This window comes from Coptis chinensis, chromosome 3 (genome assembly GCF_015680905.1).
Source record: "Coptis chinensis isolate HL-2020 chromosome 3, ASM1568090v1, whole genome shotgun sequence".
In the NCBI taxonomy this organism is placed as follows: Eukaryota; Viridiplantae; Streptophyta; class Magnoliopsida; order Ranunculales; family Ranunculaceae; genus Coptis; species Coptis chinensis.
The window spans coordinates 105,348,007-105,373,192 of NC_141458.1; the positions used below are offsets into that span (position 1 = coordinate 105,348,007).

Consider the following 25,186-nt stretch of genomic DNA (forward strand, 5'->3'; position numbering starts at 1 on the left):
CGCCAGGATTCAAAACAGGGCTGCATGGCCATTGTGTGCATTTCAATGTCTTAAGTATGAAGAAAATTGTCACATCCCGAATTTCTAAACAATAACAAAATAAATATTTGAAATATAAATATCTCAAACATCACTAGGTTCACTTGTTACAAAACCCAGACTATGACGGGAGATACTACACATACAAAACCCTAACAGCCATGTCATAAAAGAATCAACTTAAATTAAAAATAATTCCAATAATTATCCATCATTACTTTATTAAGATATCATCCGTCCAAATAAAACATCAAACAAACTCTCAAAATAAACTTCATCACTACCATGTTCTCATGTCATGCAAAAAGTAAACTACGTTATTACATCCTTCCAATAAGAATCAGACCTAAAAGAAAACTAACGGACCGCTCGGGCCACCTAATTCCAATCTGCACGCGGTTCCACTGCCTTTCACCTATGTTCCCAAAAACACACCCACGTTGCCAAAACAAAGCAAACATGGGTCAGCAAAATAGAATTTGATGGTATGAATAGATTAACCACATATAAACATTTAAAATCTTTTCTTATCCAACTAACACTTTAACTCTATCATAACCTAATCATTCTCAGCTGGGAAGAAAGGTAGTTCCGTCATCTCAACCGGCATAGTTTCTTTACAAGCAAAACTTCCATTATATTAACTCATTTTAATAACTCGTTTTAATATCTAAATACTTGAATTAATACTTACCAATATCCATTCTTTGTATAGGGGGTAGGACTGGTCCGTCAAGACAAAATATTATTAAGTCTTACTCTCCTGCAAAAGAAAGTTAGAACTTGTATATAACATATGTAGATATCCTATATGTATTCAAAAATAAACTCAACCACGCTCGCATAATCAAATCAATTTCTCTTATCAATTAATCAATTACTTTTCTTATACACCCACCCTTTAGTACCTACTCCACGATTTGCACTCCACACATTTGCCAAATCACACATTTCGTGTGCCTCTTCTCCAACCGAATACCACAATATCATAGCCACCACGGGCTTTCATACACATATTTTCGGCCTCTTTTGGGCACAAAACTCTCGAAGTCATTCATGGCACATTCAATGAATACCTTAAGTCATTCATTCAAGGAATACCATCATATCTAAAGGAATATTCAATGAATGCTCGGTCATTCCCGCCATATTCAAGGAATACCCAATCCTACATTCCCATTACACTCAAGGAATACAACTAACCTCGGTAAGGCTTAATACCTTAGTTCCTCTTTAGGGCAATCCAAACAATTTGGTCATCCATGTCACATTCAATGAATACCCGGGTCATTTATGGCACATTCAATGAATACCCTTATATAACGCTAACGGACAATTTATGGCACATTCAATAAATGTCCACTAACATATGACATCATCAGTCATAAAACTAAATTCCAAAACTTGAGGCGTGGAGAGTTCTAAAAGGATGCGGTAAGTTTTGTTTACACATTATTGAACTTTATTGCATATATTATTTCAGAAAACGAAGGAATATCTTGATTCAAGTAATTTTGGTTTATACGCTATTAATTTCATGGATGTATAAGTGTCGTAACCTTGTGTATCGTAAAAGACTGAAAAACCACAAAGCAGTAAATACACACGTACACAAATATATTTGGAAAGGTCTTAACCTAAGTCAAACATGCTAATAGTCCTAGACTTATCCTAATAGACCGAATCATAATTTTAGAAAAAAATCAAATTTGGGTCAAACTGGTCAAAGTCAACTTTAGTCAACAGTCAAAGTCAACTCTGGTCAACTGTCAAAATCAACCATCCCCAAACTCTTCTAACCCAAAAGCCCAAAGCCTAAGGCCCATAGTCTAAACTTAAGTCAAAAATAAAATCCAAAAGTTAAAACATATAAACCCACCACGATTTGGCCCAAGCCCAAATCGAAATTCACTGTTCATCTTCTTCCTCACCACACCTTCCACCGATCAGCCACCACCACCCACCATTCTATCTCCACTATGAACCCCACCGTTCCACTCTCCTTCAAAAACCCAATCTGCCGATATCCAAAAATTCAAATTTCCTTATACTGCGAAAATTTCAAACCGACGCCATTAATGGCCTGCTAAAGCTTCACTCGCCAGACCACCACTCACCTCTCCAACTAACCGAAATTAACCTACAACAAAACCCCTACTACTTTAATTCCTACCAAAAACCCAAATCATTGTTTATCAAAATTCGTCCTTCACACTGGATCGACATTGACCTCCATGAATGCGTCGGTTCCCAAGCTTCCCTTCACCCTCTCCAGTCCCCACTCTATTCTTCACCGTCCAACGACTAACAACCAAGTAAAACCCACCACAACCACCATACAATTCAATGGTAACCACAACAGTTAACATCACCACACAATTAAACAAAACCCATCATTCAAACACAACCAACAATATATGGGACGGTTTGGTTCTGATGGCGATGCCATTAGCAACCGATGTCAAGATGTCAAGGCTTCGACAGTTTAACTTTTCAACTTTATCGAGTTTTTACACTTTGTAAGCATCGCGAATTGTATTTATCAGTCGACACCATTAACAGGGTTTACACTATCTCAATTATGGAAAACAGTATTACTAGTATGAATAGCATAAACAAATATAACAAAAAAAAAACTTCAGACTACTCACCTTTTATAAACCGAACAGCGAGAAAACCCAAAAGACCGAAGTCGACTGTTGCGCGAAACGACGATCTTCCTCGTTCAAAACCTTTTCTTCTTTCAGTAACTCTTTTTTTTTTTCTAAAACTCTCGCTGTGTTTTTCCCCCAGAAACTCTCGTGAGAAAACTCTATTTTCTAGTTTTTAAAAACCTCCCCGAAAAACAAGGGTTAAAACTTATCTACTTACTTACGGGCTTTTATCCGTAACTGCTGGATATCCTATATATGTTTTATCTATTTCATTATTATTATTATTATTATCTTTATTATTATTAGGAAAAATAAAATAAAAGACGGGGTGTTATAATATACACACCTTAAAAGGATCTCGTCCCGAGATTCAAAGTAGAGTGTCAGAGAAGAGCTCAGGATGCATCTGCCTTATCTTATCTTCAAGTTCTCAGGTCACGTCATTTTCCCTTTCACTCCACTGCACTTTTACCAAGTTTACAATCCTCCTCCTAAGGTGTTTCACATCCCTATCTACTATCGTGATAGGCCACCACCGTAAAAGTTACATCATCGTTCAACTCTAGCTCTGGGCCGAACAACCTCGATAGGATCTTTCACACATTTCCAAAGAAGCATAGACCGTGGAAGACATCGTGAATCATCGCTAAGTTAGGGCGGCAAAGCAAGAAGATGCGCCAAACTACCAACGGAGGCTACTATCTTATATGGTCCAATATATCGTGGACTCAACTTTCCTTTCATGCCAAACCTCATAACTCCTCTCATAGGGGAAACCTTCAAAAACACAAAATTGCCTAGAGAAAACTCAACCCGTTTCCTCTTTAAATATGCATAATTTTTTCTCCGCTACTTACTCAGGTTGCCTTTAATCCTTTCTCTAATGACTTTAATCGTTCGGATGTCTCTCTCACTATCTCGGCCCAAGTAATACTTTCGATCTCCCACATCGCTTGACAAGCGGGTGATCGACATGGACGCCCATACAAAGCCTCAAAGGGTGCCATACCGATGCTCGACTGGAAACTGTTATTATATGCAAACTCCACCAAAGGTAAATGCTCCTCCCATCCTCCACCAAAATCCATTACACAAGACCGTAACATATCTTCTAATATCTAATTCACCCTCTCCGTCTGTCCATCTGTCTGAGGATGATAAGCAGTACTCATCGCCAAACTAGTGCCCATAGCACGCTGAAAACTCTTCCAAAACTCGGAAGTGAACAAAGGATCTCGATCTGAAACAATACTCACTGGAATCCCATATAACCTGACCACTTCCCGAATGTACAAAGAAACTAACTTATCTGTATTTCTATGCACGTCAATAGGAATGAAATGAGCGGAACCGTTAAGCGATCAACAATAACCCAAATAGATTCATTATCTCTCCAAGACTTAGGCAAGCCATCAAGGAAATCCATAGAAATGTGCTCCCATTTCCACATCGGTATCTCTAATGGCCGCAATAATCCGAAGGCCCTCGATGCTCTGCGCTTTAACCTCAACGACAAGTTAAACACGAGAAATATATTCTCCGACATCTCTTTTCATTCCTTCCCACCAAAAGGTCATCTTCAAGTCTTGGTACATCTTCGTTCCTCCAGGATGAATTGTAAACCAAGAACGATGAGCTTCATACAATATCTCCTTCTTTAACTCTGCATCATCCGGTACACAATCGATCTCATGAAATCTCAATCCTCCCTCGAATCAACCGCCCGCTCGGACGGACAATCATCTAAAATATCAATGACCGGATCATCTAACCGACTCAAAAAAATCGGTCTCGTGGCCGCATGGCAATCACTTATTGAAAATCACCTTTTAACCTCCAAACTACATATATACCCCTCAAATCAGTATCGGTATAGTCAGGACATCATAAGCCGATATAGTCTCTAAACTCTTCCACTCTTGCACCATAAGAGTGGTCAAAACACCAGTAATCGACTAAGTGCATCCAAGAACTACATTGCCATTGCACGGGTGATAATCTTGAATCTCAAGTCATAGCTACTTATAAACTCCATCCATCTCATTGCCTCATATTCAACTCTTTCGTGAATAAAGATACTTCAAACTCTTGTGATCTGTGTAAAGCTCGAACTTCTCACCATATAAATAATGTCTCCACACTTTCAAAGCAAAAACCACTGCCGCTAACTCCAGGTCATGAGTAGGATAACGTCTCTCGTGTATCTTCAACTGTCGTGAAGCATACGACACCACCTTATGATCTTGCATTAACACACAACCCAAACCAGTTCCACTAGCATCTGTAAAAACCACTAGCTTTCCGCCTCTAGTCGGGATTACTAGAATTGGAGTCAGAGTCAACCTCTGTTTCAATTCTAGGAAAGCGCTTCTCACAATCATTAGTCCACATAAACTTCACATCTTTCCTAGTTAACTTCGTGGGAGCGGAGCTACAATAATAAGCGAGAACTTTTCAATAAATCTCAGATAATATCCAAATTAACCCCAAGAAACTTCTAATCTCTCAGAGCGTGGTTGGTTGGTTGTTTCCATTCTTTCACTCAAAGAACCTTACCGTGGTCTACAACAATCCCTTCACTAGATACCACGTATCCCAAGAAACGAATTTCTTCTTCCCAAAATGGCACTTGCTAAACTTAGCATACAACTTCGCGTTCTAACGTCGATCACTATCTTCAAATGCATCTTATGTTCTTACGTGTTTTGTGAATACACTAAAATGTCATCAATGAAAACAATCACAAATTTATCCAAAAGGGCCTCGAAAATACGATTCAATGGGGTCCATAAAGAATGCAGTGCATTCGTCAACCCAAAAGACATCACGAAAACTTCATACAACCCATACCAAGTTCTAAATGTAGTCAAAGGAATACTCTTTCTTCAACTCCCATCGATAATAACCCGGTCCTTAAATCAAACTTTGAAAATATCTTAGCCCCTTTTGGTGGTCCAACAAATTATCAATCCTAAGAAGCGGATACTTATTTTTATAGTCACTGGTTCAAATCCACCAAGTCAATACACATCCTCAAAGTACCATCCTTCTTTGAAACAAAAAATAGCGCACCCCATGGTGAGTCTTTCGGTCGTATGAACCTAGTCATACACACCTTAAAAGATTCAAACTCATATACTCAAAAAATATGGTTATGCCAAAAACAAAAACACTAAACATTAAACTCTTTACCCCTTCTTGAGTAATTTCGACTTGCACTTTCATTTCGCCCAATAGCTTAGGTGTCAACACGTAAGCCCGACTTTGGCCGGTGCGTGCCCCCGTAATAAGTCTATATGAAACTCCACCTCCCTCTTGGGTGGCAACCCCGGAATCTCTGAAAAACATCTTGAAGTCTCTCACTACTTCCACATCATGATGATATCCCTCGTGGGTATCTCTATGAAAGACACGTGAAACTAGACATCACCGAAGTCCTCCTTACTAACACGGTGTGAATCAACCTCGGCATGCGGTGTATTCACTATAACCTCCCTCCTCGCCGCAATCAAGGTAACATGATAACGCGTCAACCGGTCCATACCAAGTATGAAATGGAAACCTTCAAACCCCAACACGATCAAGTCTACCATAAAGACACGCGGCCTAAGAAACACAACTTAAAACCTTTGCTTTTCGTCATATAAAGGTAACAGAACCTCCTAACGGTGTCTCAACACACAAGGGCTTAGATAAAGGGTAGTTTTAAAACTTTCTTTCTCAACATCTTGGACGAGATATAAAGGAATGTGAAGCACCGAATCAAACAAAACTCGAATGTAAACCGAGATGAACTAAAGGTACCTTCAACATTCCCAGTCTTGGCATAGTTGCATAGGCTCTAGCACGAGCGTGGTAGTCTTTGGTGTTGTTTATTCTTGCGATTACCTGCTTGATAGGGCAATAACGAGATAAATGCCCCACCTGCTTACACTCCCAGCAAGCCCTTTCAACAGGAACTATGGCTTTGAGCATTGGTGCTGGTGCAGGTAAAAGTAATGATGTTGGTCGATACAGAAGAGGGGAGCTTCGACACGAAGCCGGACCACCGCTTCGACCATCGATTCCCCGAGGTCTATAGCCTCGATGCTGATGGCCTATAAGGCTATAACCACCCTGCTGTGCAAATCCTTCTTGGGGTCGGTATACACCCTGCTGATAAAATCCTCCTTGAAACCCCTGGGATGGTGGTCTCTGAAACGGACCCCTCTGAGGTATATCATAAGGCCTAAACCTATTCGGTCGCTTTTGCTTCTCAAAAGGCCTACGACCAACAACTTGTATCTCACCAAACTTCCTCTTCCCCTCGACTCTCTTGGGGCTACATTCTGCTCCTCATATCTCAAGGCTAAGTCCAACACACGATCAAAAGTGTCCCCATCAAAGGAATCAACTTTTCGGACAAGTGACACTCCAACCCACGTATGAACTTTTGGTTTTTCTTCTTGTCAATTATCCACAAGAGAGGGAGCAAACCTCGATAACTCATTAAACTTGGTCACATACCCGATCCGCGGACTTCCCGTCTTGAGTCAACTCGAGAACTGTTGAGCCAAGCTCTTTTCTTGCCTCGGAATGAACTTACTTTCAAATCTAACCTTGAAGTCCTCCCAAGTCAAAGTTCTAGTGTCGGACTAGGGGTGAGAGCTCGCCACCAAAACCTAGCGGCGTTATCAAGTTGGTGAGCCGCCAACTCCATTCGAACCTCGGTAAAGTTAAATGCGCTCAAATATATTTTCACAACTTTGAATCTAAAACTCGTTGCGATTGTATTCCCAACACCATTAAATCGGCCGCTACCAAGAGTACCAAACTCCTTATCAAGGCTTAGCAAAAGGATCTCCCCGAAACGGGATGGTTATTCGCAAGATAGCCTGCAACAACCGATTCAATTCGTCTCCAAACATCATCATGGAGTGTTCACTGCAGTCGATAGTATTACCATTCGTGTAATGCGAACCATGATCTACAGTTCAAACAAAACTCCCATTAATATTCACATATATCCAAAACTCTCAATACTATAACCCATATTTCACATCCGAGGATCACTTAGACTTTCCAACACTAAGCTAACTTAGGCTCTGATACTAAAAATGTCACAACCCGAATTTCTAAACAATAACAAAGTGAATATTTGAAATATAAATATCTCAAACATCACTAAGTTCACTTGTTTAAAAACCCAGACTATGACGGGGGATACTACACATACAAAACCCTAACAGCCATGTCATAAAAGAATCAACTTAAATTAAAAATAATCCCAATAATTATCCGCCATTGCTTTATTAAGATATCATCCGTCCAAATAAAACATCAAACAAACTCTCAAAATAAACTTCCTCACTACCATGTTCTCATGCCATGCAAAAGGTAAACTACGTTATTACATCATTCCAATAAGAATCAGACCTAAAAGAAAACTAACGGATTGCTCCAAGCACGAATCCCAATCACACGCTGCGGTTCCACTGCCTTCCACCTATATTCCCAAGAACACACCCACGTTGCCAAAACAAAGCAAACATGGGTCAGCAAAATGGAATTTGATGGTATGAGTAGACTAACCACATATAAACATTTAAAATCTTTTCTTATCCAACTAACACTTTAACTCTATCATAACCTAATCATTCTCAGTTGGGAAGAAAGGTAGTTCCGTCATCTCAACCGGCATAGTTTCTTCCCAAGCAAAACTTCCATTATATTAACTCATTTTAATAACTCGTTTTAATATCTAAATACTTGAATTAATACTTACCAATATCCATTGCTGTATAAGGGTAGGACTGCGTTCCTGCACAAAATATTATTAAGTCTTACCCTCCTGCAAAATATAACATATGTACATATCCTATATGTATTCAAAAGTAAACTCAACCACGCTCGCATAATCAAATCAATTTCTCTTATCAATTAATCAATGACTTTTTTTATACACCCACCCTTTAGTACCTACTCCACGATTTGCACTCCACACATTTGCCAAATCACACATTCATGTGTGCTTCTCTCCCACCGAATACCACAATATCATAGCTACCTCTGGGCTTTCATACACATATTTCATGACCTCTTTTGGGTAACAAAACTTCAGTCATTCATGACACATTCAATGAATACTTTAGGTCATTCCCACCACATTCAATAAATACCTATCATATCACTAACGGGCCATTCATGGCACATTCAATGAATGCCCTGAGTCATTCTTGCCACATTCAAGAAATACCCAATCCTACATTCTCGTACACTCAAAGAATACAACTAACCCAAGGCGAATACCTTAGTTCCTCTTTAGGGCAATCCAAACAATCGGTCATTCATGGCACATTCAATGAATACCCGGGTCATTCATATATGAATACCCTTATATACTTAACGGGCCATTTATGACACATTCAATAAATGCCCACCTAACATATGACATCATCAGTCATAAAACTAAATTCCAAAACTTGAGGCGTGGAGAGTTCTAAAAGGGTGCGGTAAGTTTTGTTTACACATTATTGAACTTTATTGCATATATTATTTCAGAGAACGAAAGAATATCTTGATTCAAGTAATTTTGGTTTACGCGTTATTAATTTCATGGATGTATAAGTATCATAACGTTGTGTATCGTAAAAGACTGAAAAATCACAAAGCAGTAAATACACGTACACAAGTATATTTGGGAAGGTCTTAGCCTAAGTCAAACATGCTAATAGTCCTAGACTTATCCTAATAGACCGAATCATAATTTTAGGAAAAAGTCAAATTTGGGTCAAACTGGTCAAAGTCAACTTTTGTCAACAGTCAAAATCAACTCTGGTCAACTGTCAAAATCAACCATCCCCAAACTCTTCTAACCCAAAAGCCTAAAGCCTAAGGCCCATAGTCTAAATTTAAGTCAAAAATAAAATCCAAAAGTTAAAACATATAAACCACCACGATTTGGCCCAAGCCCAAATCGAAATTCACTGTTCATCTTCTTCCTCACCACACCTTCCACCGATCAGCCACCACCACCCACCATTCTATCTCCACTATGAACCCCACCGTTCCACTCTCCTTCAAAAACCCAATCTGCCGATATCCAAAAATCCAAATTTCCTTATACTACGAAAATTTCAAACCGACGCCATTAATAGCCTGCTAAAGCTTCACTCGCCAGACCACCACTCACCTCTCCAACTAACCGAAATTAACCTACAACAAAACCCCTACTACTTTAATTCCTACCAAAAACCCAAATCATTGTTTATCAAAATTCGTCCTTCACACTGGATCGACATTGACCTCCATGAATGCGTCGGTTCCCAAGTTTCCCTTCACGCTCTCCAGTCCCCACTCTATTCTTCACCGTCCAACGACTAACAATCAAGTAAAACCCACCACAACCACCATACAATTCAATGGTAACCACAACAGTTAACATCACCACACAATTAAACAAAACCCATCATTCAAACACAACCAACAATATATGGGACGGTTTGGTTCTGATGGCGACGCCATTAGCAACCGATGTCAAGATGTCAAGACTTCGATAGTGTAACTTTTCAACTTTATCAGAGTTTTACATACTGTAGTACTGCGAAATTCGTATTTATCAGTCGACACCATTAACGGGGTTTACACTATCTCAATTATGGAAAACAGTATTACTGGTATGAATAGCATAAACAAATATAACCAAAAAAAAAAACTTCAGACTACTCACATTTTATAAACCGAACAGCGAGAAAACCCGAAAGACCGAAGTCGACTGTTGCGCGAAACGACGATTTTCCTCGTTCAAAACTTTTTCTTCTTTCAGTAACTCTTTTTTTTTTCTAAAACTCTCGCTGTGTTTTTCCCCAGAAACTCTCATGAGAAAACTCTATTTTCTAGTTTTTAAAAACCTCCCCGAAAAACAAAGGTTAAAACTTATCTATTTACCTACGGGCTTTTATCCGTAACTACTGGATATCCTATCTCTGTTTTATCTATTTCATTATTATTATTATTATTATCTTTATTATTATTAGGAAAAATAAAATAAAAGACAAGGTGTTATAAAGATGCTAAGCAAGTACCTCAATGCACACGAGATTTGTCGACTTCACCACCTCAATCATCTCCCCCTCCTTGAGGCCCTAGTAAACATATCTTTGATGTTGCGTGAATCTGTCTCAGGTTTCATCTTCTTAGCTTGTCTCCCATAAGTTTTCTTCTGACACGCGCTTTTGACCTAAAAAAAATATCATCGAAAACAGTATAGAGAAATGAGAGACAGAAAATGAACACCTTGACAAGTAAACAAATTTTCAAGGAGAGTGAGTGATAAAAAAATCTGAAATGGAAGCAACTTAAGGATGTCTGAGTCTGACACGTTTTTTATATAGATAGCTGAGCAGTGTATACCTGTTGAGCGATAAAAGATCCTGGAGTACTTTCTGGTGCACTTGGAAGAATTTCCTGAAAAGGGGTACTTTTAGTTGCCTCCTGCAAATCCAACCTGCAAAAAATTAAAAATCAAGCCACTTCAGTAAACTACTAATAACTTTCCAGGCAGCTCAAGTCACATCAAAGTATCTTCAAATGAAAACATCAACTCGAATGACATTTTAACACGTGAAAACAGGAAACTGCAATGTCAGTACTTTAGTCTTACCTTAAATGACTACATAATAGTTTTAACCAAGGTTCATCATTCAAATACTCCCCCAACAGAGAGACAGCTTCTGTTACTGCAGCAGCAGCAGTAGACAGGTGAAGTTAGTGAAACATTGTACTGAAACAAATAGAAGCTTTGCATAACTGCGTCAGCAACAGACAGATGAAATTAGTGGAAACATTGTAACTGCATAAGCAAGTAATCTCCTTATTTATGAAGACGGTTCCTTAAAGCAACTTGAAAGATAAACTGTACAAGAGTAAACCATAAATAGTTCACATGGCCGCCAGATATTTCATCCATGTGGGGCCTGAGAAAATTTGGGTGGGACGCATCAGATTCATTTAATTCCAGGCTTCCAGCTATGTGCACCATGATGCAGTACATCTAATAAAGTGACTGTATTGTATAAAAAAACGGTACATGGGATCTCCTCTACAATGTAATAAATGAGGACTTGATGAATAAACACTAACATCACATCCCCCAAATGACGGCAAATGCACAAACAATATAGTGTAGGTTTTAGATTGCATATCATTGGTAGCCTTCTAGTAAAACACTTACACACATCCTTCTCATCCTGGGCAGCATAGTTTTTATCTAGTGCCGATAGTGTCAGTTTTAGCTGGTGCACCTGCAATAAGGAGAAAACAAGAGTCTGTGTGATATGCAACTTTTTTATCCAAACAAAATGGCACCAGCCTTAGCTTTGTGGTAAACAAGATGATACAGCTATACAGCTTGTGCAAAAGAAAAAATCCAAAGGCCCACACCTTGTAGCATAACCAAGCTAAAACTTTGGAGTCGTTAAGCCTAAAAAACTTTGAGAATCCAACTTCTGCAAAGATTCAAGGGAAGATAATAATTAGCTATTTAGCTGCTCAGACAAGTATAGACGTATAGTATATGAGTCCTCTTTTTTCACAGGTAAATGTAGATATATGTTGCATATAATGATATAAACAAGAGAACAGAGGAGTTGTGGTAAGACATATCCTACCATACATATACAATAGTGCAAGAAAGAGTGATGCAGAAATCAGCTAGAGATCAAGATGCCCATTTTATTTTTATGTATTAAATTAAATTTCATAATCAAAACCCAACGATAGATAACAATTCTAGTGCCACTTGGAAAGACATTAGTATCATCTGCAAATCGTAAGTGGGAGATAGTGATCGACCCTTCTTTACAGAAGACCTCAAAACCGTCTAGTGTTCTATCAATCACAAAATTCATCGTCATTGAAGGAGAAAGGAGAAGAGAGGGGATCTCCCAGTATAATATGGAACTTCTGAAAAGCCAGCAGGTGAAGGATCCAAAAAGAAGTCAAAGATGTAAATCTCCTAATCCACTTCTGCCACAGTTACCCAAAGCTTCGACCTATGACGTGGTCCAGTAAAAATCCCAGCTGAAATGCTCACAGGCTTTCGTCAAATCAATCTGTATTCCATTCTCCCATTACATCCCTCCAACTACCTAACATGCAATAAAAGATGGGAAAATCATATTTTCTAATTTTGATATATGGGGCGATCTGAAAACATGGCTCTTTTTTCTTTTCTTTTCTTGTCTTCTTCTTTTTTTCTTTTTTCTCTTTTTCCTCTTTTTCTGACAAGGCCATCTATTGTCAAGCTATCTGTGGTAAACATGCTGCAGGCAGCACTCGATAAAGTATTTAATGGTCCCCAGCCGCCACTCATTCAGTATATGTTGACCATAAATGTCTCCTTGAACCTTTGCTAATTACTAACCACTTCTGAGATACAAGAACTTCATCTTTTGCTTTAATAATGAACAAGTTACACAATAATAACAAAGAACAAGAAATGTACAGCTACATTTGGGAAGAGAGTATCTTAATAAAATATTTAGTGGTTACCTTTCATTTCACAAACTGCTAGCATAGATTCCTCTGCCATAGAAAGTAGATTTTGATATCCAGGGTAACCATTAATGAACATTATCTCTTCTAATTGTCTGAATTTCCCTTTGTCACCCTCTTTCTGCATTGGAGACATAAAGTGGTGCCAAAAATATAGATCCCAATTTTATGATGTTTTGTAGCATACATAGTAACTCTGCAGTCGCTAATTAGTATACAACTTTTCAAATAGTTATAGTTCATATGGTTTTTCTTTTGCTCGATAAGTACAATTCAATAGTAAAAATACATAAATTTCTGAAACCCCTAAACATAAAAATACATTAATGGATACAACTGTTTTAGATTTTAACCCCTAAACCATTTAACACCCACCCCGTCTCCCATGTCAAGGTGGCAATCAGTCCTAACTCACAAGACCTTGGGGCCAACTTCCCAAGGCTTGACGAGTGGCCACTGGACATACTAAGACACATTCAGCATCACCACCTTATATCAAACATCTAGGATTCATAAATGGATGGTGTTGCTCGTTTATATACACGAAAGTCATCTAATCTGCTAATATTAGTATCCTCAACTCTGCTTTTAGGATGTCAATCCATGTGTTTGCTTTGTTACAGCATTCAACCTCCTTGTCTAGTTAAATATAAATGTCTTCTTTCATTTATGCACATAGGTAAATCATCCACTGATCCACTTTCATTTTCTTTTCCAATTAACACGTCTACTCCTACATTTTGCTAAATACGTCCATCTAAGGGGGTGGTCCAGGGATTTACATATGGAAGGACTATTTTACAATCAAAATCTAATCAACATAAAAAAAAGCTCTATTCCTTATTAATAACTGTCTTAACTAACCTTATCACAAAGTAAAAACGAAGTAAAGTGCAGAACCCAAGGAGGATGGGCAGCAGCTGTACGGAATAACCGAGGCAAGGTGATTTATGCGCCTAAGGGGAAGTCTGATTTCGCTTCTATAGCACTTATTGAACTACAAGGAGTTGAAATGGGATTACAACTTGCATTGACACACAATATTAGGAGTCTTAATGCCCAAACCGACTCTACTAAATTTTGTGTCATTTCTCAAGTCTAAGGAGCATTCGTGGCAGGCTAAGCATGTAATAGCAAGGATTCGGAGGTTGATAGCTCCAAGGCCTAATTTTTAGAAATCGGTCGATATTTCGGACCCTTCAAAAAATGAAATATATCGGAAATGTCGATATATCGGTGGATATATCTCTTTTTGTTGACCGGTCAAAAAAAATTGTCAATATATTATGAAATGTCGGAAATATCGTCGATATATAGCGATATATATCGGAAATATCATAACAATAAATCAAAAATCAATCAAAAATCAGTCAAAGTCAACAAAGTCAAAGATCAAAATCGGATATATCAATCGATATATATATGTCGGAAAATCTGATATATATCAGATCCGAACTGTGTCAATATATCTTTCCGATTTATCTCAATATATCCATTTCGGACCCTTCAAAAAACGAAATATATCGCCAATATATCGATATATCGGACAATATTTTCAGCCATGGATAGCTCAAATGGAGTTCTTTTCTATCCAGCACATATACAACGAATCTAACCGACTTGTGGATGCACTCGCAGCTTCTATCCCATCTGTTAGATACATAGAGATAATTCCAAGTTCCTTTTTGGAGGATATGAAAAAAAATTGTCTATGACGATGTAATAGGAAAAAAGTACTTGAGAATGTAACCAAACTTCTATTATTAATGAAAAGGATTAGAGGACCTCTATAACAACCTCGCTTGCCAATCAAATAATAATAATAATAACAGAACATTTTATGTTCTTCTGTTTTGGCTACTAGAACACCTATTCAATAAAATCTATAAATTTTAAGAGTTAAATTCATGGTCATAAGACTTTTTTTTCCCTTCGCTCGGTAAATGTAATTTCATTAATGAGAGGAAGTAGGCTGAGAAAGTGAGAAGGCTTACAAATACAAGAACAAGAAAAATGAAATAACCCAACGAATCCCAGAATACAGCCCATACCCCATATCCATAACTACTAAACAATCCACCTAGCTAAAAAGAATCAAAGGGCAGCATCTAAACTCCTTGAAACTTGAGGCCAATAATACTTAACCGAAAATATAACCTCCTCCTGAGTAGCTGAGATACCCTAAGACCTTTTTGGAAATCTAAAAGCATATATTACTTTTATATTAAGCATTCAAGTCATTGTATAATAGAAGGGCTAACAGTTCAAGTATAAACGTGGAAATATGAAGGCGTACACTGTACAGTGCCCTACTGGTCAATCTTTGGGAGGTTAGGCCCAATGTCTACGATTCGGTTCCCACCTTCTCCAGAGAAAAAAAGGATTTAAGGGGTTACAGAATAAAGTTCTAACTATAAAAAAAAAATGTGGGATATCATGTTCAGCTTTTTCTATTGTTTTCTAACGTTGGGAAAGCTATGTTAATATTGAGGGACAGGGTTTCAGGATGCAATACATTAAGCTCATTTTAAGGATAAACAAACTACCCTTATTAATCTGAATATAATATGAACAGATAGAGACAGCTTTTTATTGTTTCACAATTGAACAAAGTCATATATACTGTATACAAAGAATGTGCATCTGAAGTAATTAAGATAATTTTTTTTTTTCTAAACTATAAAGTTCTCTCACTCTAGTAAATCCACCGGAGCATTCATTTACAACTTGACATGAAAATTTCGTTTAACTCCAATAGGATGCCATGCAAGTGAAGTTGAATCACAAAAAGGATAACATTAAAGAGAGCATATGACCTATGGTTTCCCACACAATTAATCTAATGGAATTTTACCTTCATTCGAGCTTCCTCAAAAATAGGCAACAGAATAAAAACAGGATCAATAGGAGTTGCCGTATACAAGCTCCCATCTGTCTCATAAAAAACGTTAAGTTATAATCATGTTTGTTCATCTTATACAATAAAATAATAGGACTTTGGGCCCACCTTCACAGACAAACTCTCCTAGGAACCAAGATCCATAAGATTGCTTAAACCAATTCAATTCTTGAAGAGATCCATTGTTAAGGAAATAACTCGTCGGGTTTCCTGTCAAGTCAGAGATAACAATAAAACGTATTTCCGTACGATAAAAAAATGAATGGAAATATTTGCAGTAAAATTATTTATTACCTGACTTTGGATGACGGAGAGATAACAAACTTCCTTCCCCGTTTTGATTTGTGGGCCCGGGTACTACAGTATATTGATTCAAAGACATGTAAAAGTTGAAACCCTAAAATTTGGAAGAGAAATTGGTTGGTGTTACCTGGTGCAATTAGTAGACGAGTTTCTTCAACGCCTTCCCACCATGCCATTACACTTGAGAGAGTGATTGATAATTAAGAACTGAAACCCACACTTGAGAAAATAATGGGTTTATAATAATGGCGGGAAATTGGACTAACGCGTGCATCTCACGCTTTAATATTGTTCGTGGGAGCTCGGCTTGCTTTTCTAAATGGACCCTGAAATAAGTTCAGGCTCGGGTCGTAGTCATAAGCGAGTCAAGTCTGGCTCGATAACCATTCTTTTAGTTAAGGACTTAAGGGTATGTTTGATTTACTATTTTCCAGTGGAATAAATTAACTTTCACGATAAAATGTTATTTTCTAGTTTTCGATTCTTTAAAAAAAGTATGTAGGATGTAGGAAACTGTGCTTGAAGAATTTATATTTTCTCACTTTCTTTATAAAACAGTTTACCCTTTCCTTTTGGGAAATTTCCCTGTGGGAAAATGATAAATATTTTCTATTCTTTATTGTAATTTGTCTTGCAGAAATAAAGCTAAAAAAATGTAATGAATCAAATATTTTTCCACAAAAATTATTGTTGTTGTCAAACGTCAAAAATGAAAATTTTCATATTTTCTCATATACGACCAAACATAACAACAATAGATTAAAAAGGGTTAAGAGATCGTTTTGTAACACGGGTTGAGTGAGCAAAATATCGAGCAGAGCTCAATTAGTTACGTTTTGGAATGGGAGTTAGAATTCTCGGAAAATTGGATTATCAATGATAATGTGAGAAATAAGGTTGTTTGTTTGTCCATAAGAATTATTTTAGCACGTTTAGCCCAACCTATTCATGGGTTAGGATGCACTATCCTATTTTTTATGTTTGGTTCATATATTTTGAGCCAAATTCTGTAGACCATTTGCTATTAGTTGGTTGGCCTAACCACAAAAGTCTGTATAAGGGTATCCATTGGGAAAGCTACGATATGATTATCCATTAGGAATAAAACCAAAAGACATTAATTAAAACATAAAAAAAAATAAGAGAAAATAGGGGACACGCTTCTTTGATCAATTCTTCTTCTTCGCCATTAAGCTCTCTATTGGTAATTTAAACTCTCAAAAATCTTTTTCTCACAATCTCTCTTCACCCATCACTTATCTTTCTCTCTCTCTATTCTCACAATGTCTTCTGGTCAAGAAGTTTTGAGGTTTCTTTAGTCCATGTTAGATCATGATTTGTTTGCTCGATTTGGATGAATTGGATGATAGGTATTCATTTTGAAGTTATTACTTGTATAAACATACTATTTCAATAGTAAAATTTATTTTTTTTTTTTTAGGTTGGTATTCAATTTCAATGGTTTTTTTTTTTTTTTTTTTTTTTTTTTGAGAAAAATAATTATCATGTGGATTGTAAGGAAGAACAAAAATAATACCAAACATCTTTCACACTAGTCTTGACTTGTTTATACGTCTACAGACTTGTTTACATATCTACTGTATATGGACTATCTAATGCAGGGTAAATAGTTGTTGCCAAATAGAGCCTTAGTCCATTCAAAAACACGTAGAAGTGTCATTTAATTAAAAATTAAACTCTTTTATATTTTAGGACCACTATATCACAAAAAAAAAAAAAATCTAAAGGTACGGTGCACTTATTTGTTAACTATACTTAATAAATTAACTACCTTTAACTACCGTGAGAATCCCAATTAACATAGTTTTGGGGTGATAATCAAATTTCCACCAAAGTAAGAATCTAAGTCTTGTTAGAATTCTAATTCTCATCAATTATTTGCAACCAAACACGCATGAGAATAAGAAAACCCACCAATTTCGGTTAAGATGAATTCTCAAGGTTGCCAAATACTATCTACTCTCTAAGAGGCGTGCATTTTGCATTTTTTTTTAACAACTCTGAACTCCGTTCGAGACTTCACTCATTATGCTTTCATGAAGCTTTTTAATGTTGCAATACGAGATGTTTATAAAAAATGAGTGTAAACTTTGATAACCTTTATTATATTACTATGTTAAAATTGACTGAATTAATTGTTGCCTAGACTAAAATCACTCAATTTATGTTTTTTCATTTTCTTAAGTTTTAAGCCTTAACATCTCCATCAATACTCATTTTTCAATGATCAATATATAAACAAACACATTAAAGCTTGCCTATATTAGATGGACGGTTGAGAGCTCGAGTCCTTTGAGTTAAAACATAAGCCAATTGTTGTTGAGAAACAAATATCTCTACTATTTTAAAATGGCGTGGGTGAGCTAGCCAAATGCGTCGTCCATCGATTCTAGCACATGCTATCTTTGTGACACATGTCCTTCTATCAATTGTTTTGAGAGAGAAGCTTGTATTGGAGTATTGAGTTGTCCAAAATCCAAATACTCATAAATTCTTGTGTATTTTATTTTATATATTTTTATCTTTTTAATATATTTAACTTTCCCAAAAAAAAAAAAAATCACTAGAAAAACAAAATAAAAAAAAGAGAGAGACGTATGTACTTTACCTTTTTGTTCTCTCTTTTGGGGTCCTAATCGATTAAACAAAAGTTTTAAAAAAATCTGTTAACTTTGGATAGTAATAAATCTCTATTACTTATAAGGGGCCGATAGAGCTGACTATCGGTTCTATCATTGCATAATTTCACGACACGGTTTATTTGAGCATTTTTTATTTTATTTTATTTTTTGTCTCTCTGTCTTCAGTTGGCCCTCCATAAACAAAAGTATGAGAGGGAGAGTGTAAAAGAAAAGAGAGAAAGAGGTGAGGTGGGAGCCAAAAAAATATATAAGAGCATCATAAACGCGTTGCTAAAAAAAATTGTGATACATCAACTTTTTATGTCAGTAAAAATTGCTAAAATCACGTTATGTACCAATGCATTTCATAAAAAAAAATTGTTTATATTTTTGGACGGCAAAAATTGTCCCGTGCCAATGTAATTTTTTCAAATTTTTATTAAATTTATTATTTTTTCGGACGGGAAATTAAACTGTTTTAATTTTTTATTAAAAAAAAATACAAAAACTTATAAACTGCAAAACTTGAGCCGTCCAACATCTGGATGGGAAAACTTGTTCTGTGCAAGTGGTTGCTAAATTTTTGAGTATTTTGGTCGAGAATTTAACAATTGTTGAGATAGAAACAGGTGTTTGGCAGTACGTTGGTAAATAAAATTGCCAAAAAAATTGCTATATGTCACATTAGAAATGGAATATATCAGCGCGTTGATGATGCTATAAAGAGAGAGAGTAAAATAATAGAGAGAGAGGTGACGGGAACCACGTGCCAAAGGCTAGTAATAAATAATAATATGAGTTTGAAGTCTAAACAGAGTCACAGACTACATCAACACAACTGCAGTGCTTCTTCACTCATTGGGAACGCATCTCACATACCAACTGCATCCCCAAATTTCCTGTTGCCCAGTGTTTTTTCAGTCATACCCACTTGTACATATACCTCGCGTTTCTCACAGAGATTCTCTATTGTTACTATATAACAAATGCATGTATGGTGTACCTCCACCTTCACTTCACACTCCACCTTTTCACATGGTATTCACATTAAAAAATTAATATTTTCCTCATCCGCTCACCCCACGTGTCAATCTCACATTAATCCACCTCCTTGATACCAACACTTTTCGTACCTTTCACACAAGTCATCACTAGCTCCCAAAATGTCGGTGATTGTGATGGGTGGTGTGGGTTGGCACTACAAGAAAATCGACTTTTTCCCACGGATTCCCGGTATTTTTAGCCACGGTCATAAACCCTTACATAGTTTCCTACGAATTTTGACCGTAGCAAATAAGTTTTTCCTCATTTCGTAGCTTTAATACCTTTAGCCACGGTTTAACTGTTTAATTGGCCGTGGGTGGAGCGACGGTTGAAACTGTCGGGTACAATTTTTTTAACCAGGACGGTTGTTCTTCGCTTTTTGACCATGGGGTTAGGGTTGAAAACACTTAGAAAAAAACAAAAAAGACACGGTATTTCTTCCTCCACCCACATAGCCTTCGTCCCCCACCACCACTCAACCCCATTTTTTTTTCCCATCTCAACAAGGTATTGAAGCAAAAATCGTATTTCAACTTTAATTTTCTTAGGATTTACTGTGGGAAAGGGATTTAAAGCTATTTTCTCCTTCCCCAATCCCCACCACCGCTTAGCTTCGCCCCGCACAATTAACCACTTACCTTTTTATCTATTTTTTTTTTCCTTTTTCTACTTCTCACATCTGAAAATGGTAATAAAATCAAAAAAAATATTTCAAGCATCTATTTTTTTTTCTAGGGTTTTATTTGACAAATTTTTTCAAGTTTAATTTTCTCAGTGTTTACAAGCTTTGTTTCTCTTCATTACTCAAAGACATGTTTTTTTTCCTTCGACGTCTCAACTTGGAATCGTTGCTGACCAAAACCCAGGTCAGTTTAGTTTCTTCAAGGGTTTTCATATTCATTTATTTTACTATTCTATTTAAAGATTGTACCTTTGCCTTTCCAATTTTTTTGGGGTTTATAAGTTTATTGTGTTAATTACTGTGTTTCCATATGTGTATAACAGATAATTGGTGAAGTAAGGTTGGAATTTCGGTGTTTGAATAGCTAATTGGATTTGCCACTGTTGGGGTTTTAAGCTGCTGTATAAATCTGTGGATTTGGGTAAGTTGGGGACAGTGGGTTTCAGGTACGAACTCCTCTTTATTTTTGTATCAGCGGTAGGACTTTGTCATGTTCACTCACCCAAATGGTAGACTTACTTTGTTTGGGAAGAGCGAAGCGAAGTATCTGAAAGGTTTGTTTGGTGATGATTTTGCTACTGAAGAATGGGAGCTGGACTGGTTGTTTTATGGCTATGGTCCCTTTTCCAAATGGTATCTTGGCAATGATGATTCTTCCTTGGCTGAACTGAGAAAATATTATAAGGAACCCAGGAATTTGTCAGGTGCTGGGGTGGTTGTTGGAGATGGTTATGTGCGAACCACAAGCGATTTTGATAGGGTATGTGCATTTCCAGCTGATGCAATTTTATGTGATTTTGTCTGGTGAACTTTCTTTAGAACTATTTTATGCAAATTATTATTGTGTGTTAACCTCCCCTCCCCTCATTTTTTCTATATAATCCAGAGTCTTCTTGAGAAAATTGCGGAATTTGTTCCTGAGTCATTGCAGTGAATGGCCAATATGGATGCTAATATACAAGCAAAAGAAAGAACTATGATCATCGAAGCTGATATTATGAATAGATCTTCTAAAGTAGTATATACTGGGAAAGAGAGTAGAATTGCTCCGTCAGAGACTTGGGAAGTTGACCTGGTATTCACATGACGACAGATAAACGACTTATCATCAGGAGGACAGATTATTCGCTCGGTCCGTTTTAAATCTTGGCACAAAAGTCTTCTGGAGATTCATAATAGCTGATAGTTGCTGTAAGTTTGTTATGAACCACTCTCTTAATTTTATGTTTATTATTATTATTTTGTATCCCTATTTTTGCTTAATATATTGTTAGTGGATACTACTGAAAAATGACCAATTGGTTTAGCTAGCCGAACTTTTCATATAGGATTATTGGATGATGGCATAAGACAGTTCGGCTTGCACTATCATCATAATGACACTTTGTATAAATTTTTATAATTCAAAATTAATCACCATTGGATCATCTTTGGGTAGAAACGCATAATCGTATGTATATTCGTATCTGACGGGTATACCGTATATATGACAAGAGCTAGTTGACTTGTTATATTGTTTTCTTATCAGCAATCTTTAATCATTAGAACTCTTTAACAATGTTGCATTGTTAAAATGCTTTTTAGTGAGCTAGGATACAAAAAATAGAAACATCAATCTCAAGCAGTTCGGTTCTCTATTTGGCATAATACTGTTTGTGTTTTATTTATGAAATTTTCCGGTGAAGAAAATTTTGCATTACAATTCATCCAGAATTTTGAATTTTGTAGAACTCAAGGCTGCATTTCATTGGAACTTGGAGGAATCGTTATCGTAAGCGTTTTCCTAGCTGTGGGTTTAAACATGAAAATCCCACTGTTGATGCTTCTAATGTTGACCAAGGAACTTCTGTTATCCATATTGACAGGGTAATTTTGTGTATCATATTACTGATTTGATGCATTACAAATTTACAATATAGAGTAATGCATATTGTAACCCAATATGTCCTACATTATGTCAGTTTCTCGTAACACACATGGATAGATACCGGTGTATCCGACACATATTTTATTTGAAAATGTGGAGTGTCAATGTTACATGCAATATACTGAATGACCCATTAGAGTCTTGATTTTGACCTGATTGCTTTACCGCATTATCTTATTGTTTGCAATTATATGCTATCAACTAGAAGTTTCTACCTCTTCACTTGATCTGATGCATTACAATTGGTATTGTTGTCAGTCTATGTATTTAGGGTTTTGTGTGTGTGTGTGTGTGTGGGGTTGGGGCTTTATTTGATATCTGAGTTATTCCCTATACAAATTATGTGTGTGTGTGTGTGTGGGGGGGGGGGGGCCACACTCGAGGAGAAATTCTCTGTCACATGTTATTTATAAAATTTGTAAATACATCTTTTAGGGGTGATAACCATGTGCTTTTCCAGGACTGCTTTTTTGTGTCAGTAATTCTCAGAAATCGTCCCGAATTGCGAGACAAGCCTGTAGCTGTGTGCCATTCAAACAACCCAAGAGGAACAGCTGAAATTTCGTCTACAAATTACCCTGCTCGAGACTACAATTGCTTTTTTGTAGAGTTTTCAGCTTATATTTCAATTTTTCATGTTTTATCTGGTGCCTTGAGCCCTTGACACTATTTATAAATTTATTAATAATATAATTGTAGGAGTAAAAGCTGAAATGTTTGTTAGGGATGCAAAGGCTCTTTGTCCTCATCTTGTCATTATACCTTATAATTTTGAAGCTTATGAAGTGGTAAGCAGTGCATCGAGTTCCTTATATTGATGTGTGGATTCAAGATTGCACATTTGTTTTTGTTTATTTATATTGTTCCTTATAATTCATCTGTTGGTGCTGTTATTGGCAGGTTGCCAATCAGTTTTACGATATTTTGCATAAGCATTGCAATAGAGTGCAGGTGTGTACATGTTTAGAGATGTAATTCGTTCCATTTTCACCCTTTTATTCCACGTAATGTGACCTATAAGAAAAAAAATTGTAATTTTGATCTCTTGAAACAGGCAGTAAGTTGTGATGAAGCATTTTTGGATGTAACGGACCGAGTGGATGAAGATGCTGAACATACAACTTCTGTAATCAGACAGGAGATATTTGAAGCTATAGGAGGCACTCCTAGTGCAGGGGTTGTTGCTAATATGCTCGTGGCTTGCCACACGAACTGCTAAACCAAATGGTCAATTTTTTATTTCTCCCATGAAGATTAGGTTTTGGAGTTGTGTTATTTTTTTAATTTTTCCATCGGACTCTTTGGTTTTCGTTGAATCATGGTGATGAAGCATGCTTCGCTTCCGCCTTTATTTTATTATCGATGTTCTAGTATCGCTCGATAGCTTGTGCGCGTCTGTGGAAAAGTTACGTTAATTGATGAATTTATGGCCTGCTAAATTAGTCTATCTTGTTTTGCACTGTTGATTTACGTCGATAATCGAAGTCGGGCATCTTCTAAAAATGTATGTGGAAAAGTTACGTTAATTGATTGAGCTTGAGGTGTAGGATGGTTAGGGGAGTTTTGGTAGGTCTTTGTTGATTGCAGGTGAAATGACACAGGAATTAAAATATCAAATTTTTTTTTAAAAAAAAAAATAACTCTGCCACGGTCCATAGCCGTCGCAAAAGCACTTCTACCCACAGCGTTCACTTTACCCTCGGTCAAATAACATCAGCCAAAAACCAAAATTCACTACGCAAACAGCAAATCCCACGAACCAAGACCGTAGGAAATATCTTATCCCACGGACCATAACCGTCGGGAAAACTAATTTTTCCCCACAGACTAACACCGTGGGAAATACTGACTTTTTCCGATGGCCTTTCCTACGGTTTTATGCCGTGGCAATACCGATGGCAATTACCGTCGCAAAGACCGTCGCTATTGGTGGTCTTTACCGACGGTCATGACTGTCGCCAAACCATTTCCGACGCACAAAAAGCCCACGGTCCAAAACCGTGGGAAAGCCCTTTTCCCACGGTTTTGGACCGTGACGTAAAACCTGTTTTCTTGTAGTGTGGGGTTCGATACCGTACATTGGGGTGAACTGGTGGTGGTGGAAGTTGGTGTTGGTGGTGGGTTGGTGTTGAGCAGTGGCAGTTGGTGCACTATAGGTGGTGTGTAGAAGATGATCGGTGTTGTCGACATCTTCACCCGATTGTTTTGCTCATTCTCGTTCGTTTTGAAGCATAATGACAACGATCTCTTGAGCGATGTTTCGAAACTCCAAACGAAATTTGTCCATGGCTTGATTAATGTGATGAAGCAAGACACTTTTTGTGATGAAATCTCCACTATTCGTATCGTTGGAACACATTTCAACATTATCGTGATGGGTCATCGAACTAAAGCTCGATACCAATTGACGAAGCAAAAGCGATTAAAAAGTAAAAAGTACTAGAAAAAATTTGATAAATTATT

General features: G+C 37.0%; 1 protein-coding gene across 5 annotated transcripts; it reads right to left on the minus strand.

Moving 5' to 3' along the window:
* Positions 1 to 206: 206 nt before the first annotated feature.
* On the minus strand, positions 207 to 16,730 carry LOC147512542 (ribonuclease H2 subunit B). 5 transcript variants are annotated; one of them, XR_015215011.1, is made up of 12 exons: positions 16,556 to 16,719; positions 16,420 to 16,482; positions 16,234 to 16,335; positions 16,081 to 16,157; positions 13,224 to 13,347; positions 12,114 to 12,178; positions 11,905 to 11,974; positions 11,335 to 11,410; positions 11,085 to 11,178; positions 10,757 to 10,911; positions 8,458 to 8,523; positions 7,930 to 8,178 (listed from the first exon to the last, which is right to left on the minus strand). XR_015215011.1 is itself a non-coding variant. In XM_086595583.1 (11 exons), exons 1-10 carry the CDS (start codon positions 16,602 to 16,604, stop codon positions 10,795 to 10,797), a joined length of 837 nt encoding a protein of 278 aa, XP_086451709.1. In that variant the 5' UTR covers positions 16,605 to 16,723; the 3' UTR covers positions 207 to 454; positions 10,757 to 10,794. The 5 variants fall into 5 exon arrangements, 3 of the variants coding, with proteins under 3 accessions (XP_086451709.1, XP_086451708.1, XP_086451707.1); XR_015215010.1 differs by having other exon boundaries at positions 8,041 to 8,178; positions 8,458 to 8,493; positions 16,556 to 16,730; XM_086595583.1 differs by lacking the exons at positions 7,930 to 8,178; positions 8,458 to 8,523 and adding an exon at positions 207 to 454 and having other exon boundaries at positions 16,556 to 16,723.
* Between the last annotated feature and the right edge of the window lie 8,456 nt (positions 16,731 to 25,186).

Excerpts from the sequence above, each read along its gene's own strand:
- LOC147512542 (XM_086595583.1), bottom strand. The coding sequence starts at position 16,604 with ATGGCATGGTGGGAAGGCGTTGAAGAAACTCGTCTACTAATTGCACCA. Across the intron at positions 16,483-16,555 it reads TCGTCTACTAATTGCACCAG|TACCCGGGCCCACAAATCAA; the intron begins GTAACACCAACC and ends AATATACTGTAG. Across the intron at positions 11,411-11,904 it reads CCAGGATGAGAAGGATGTGT|TAACAGAAGCTGTCTCTCTG; the intron begins GTAAGTGTTTTA and ends CTGCTGCTGCAG.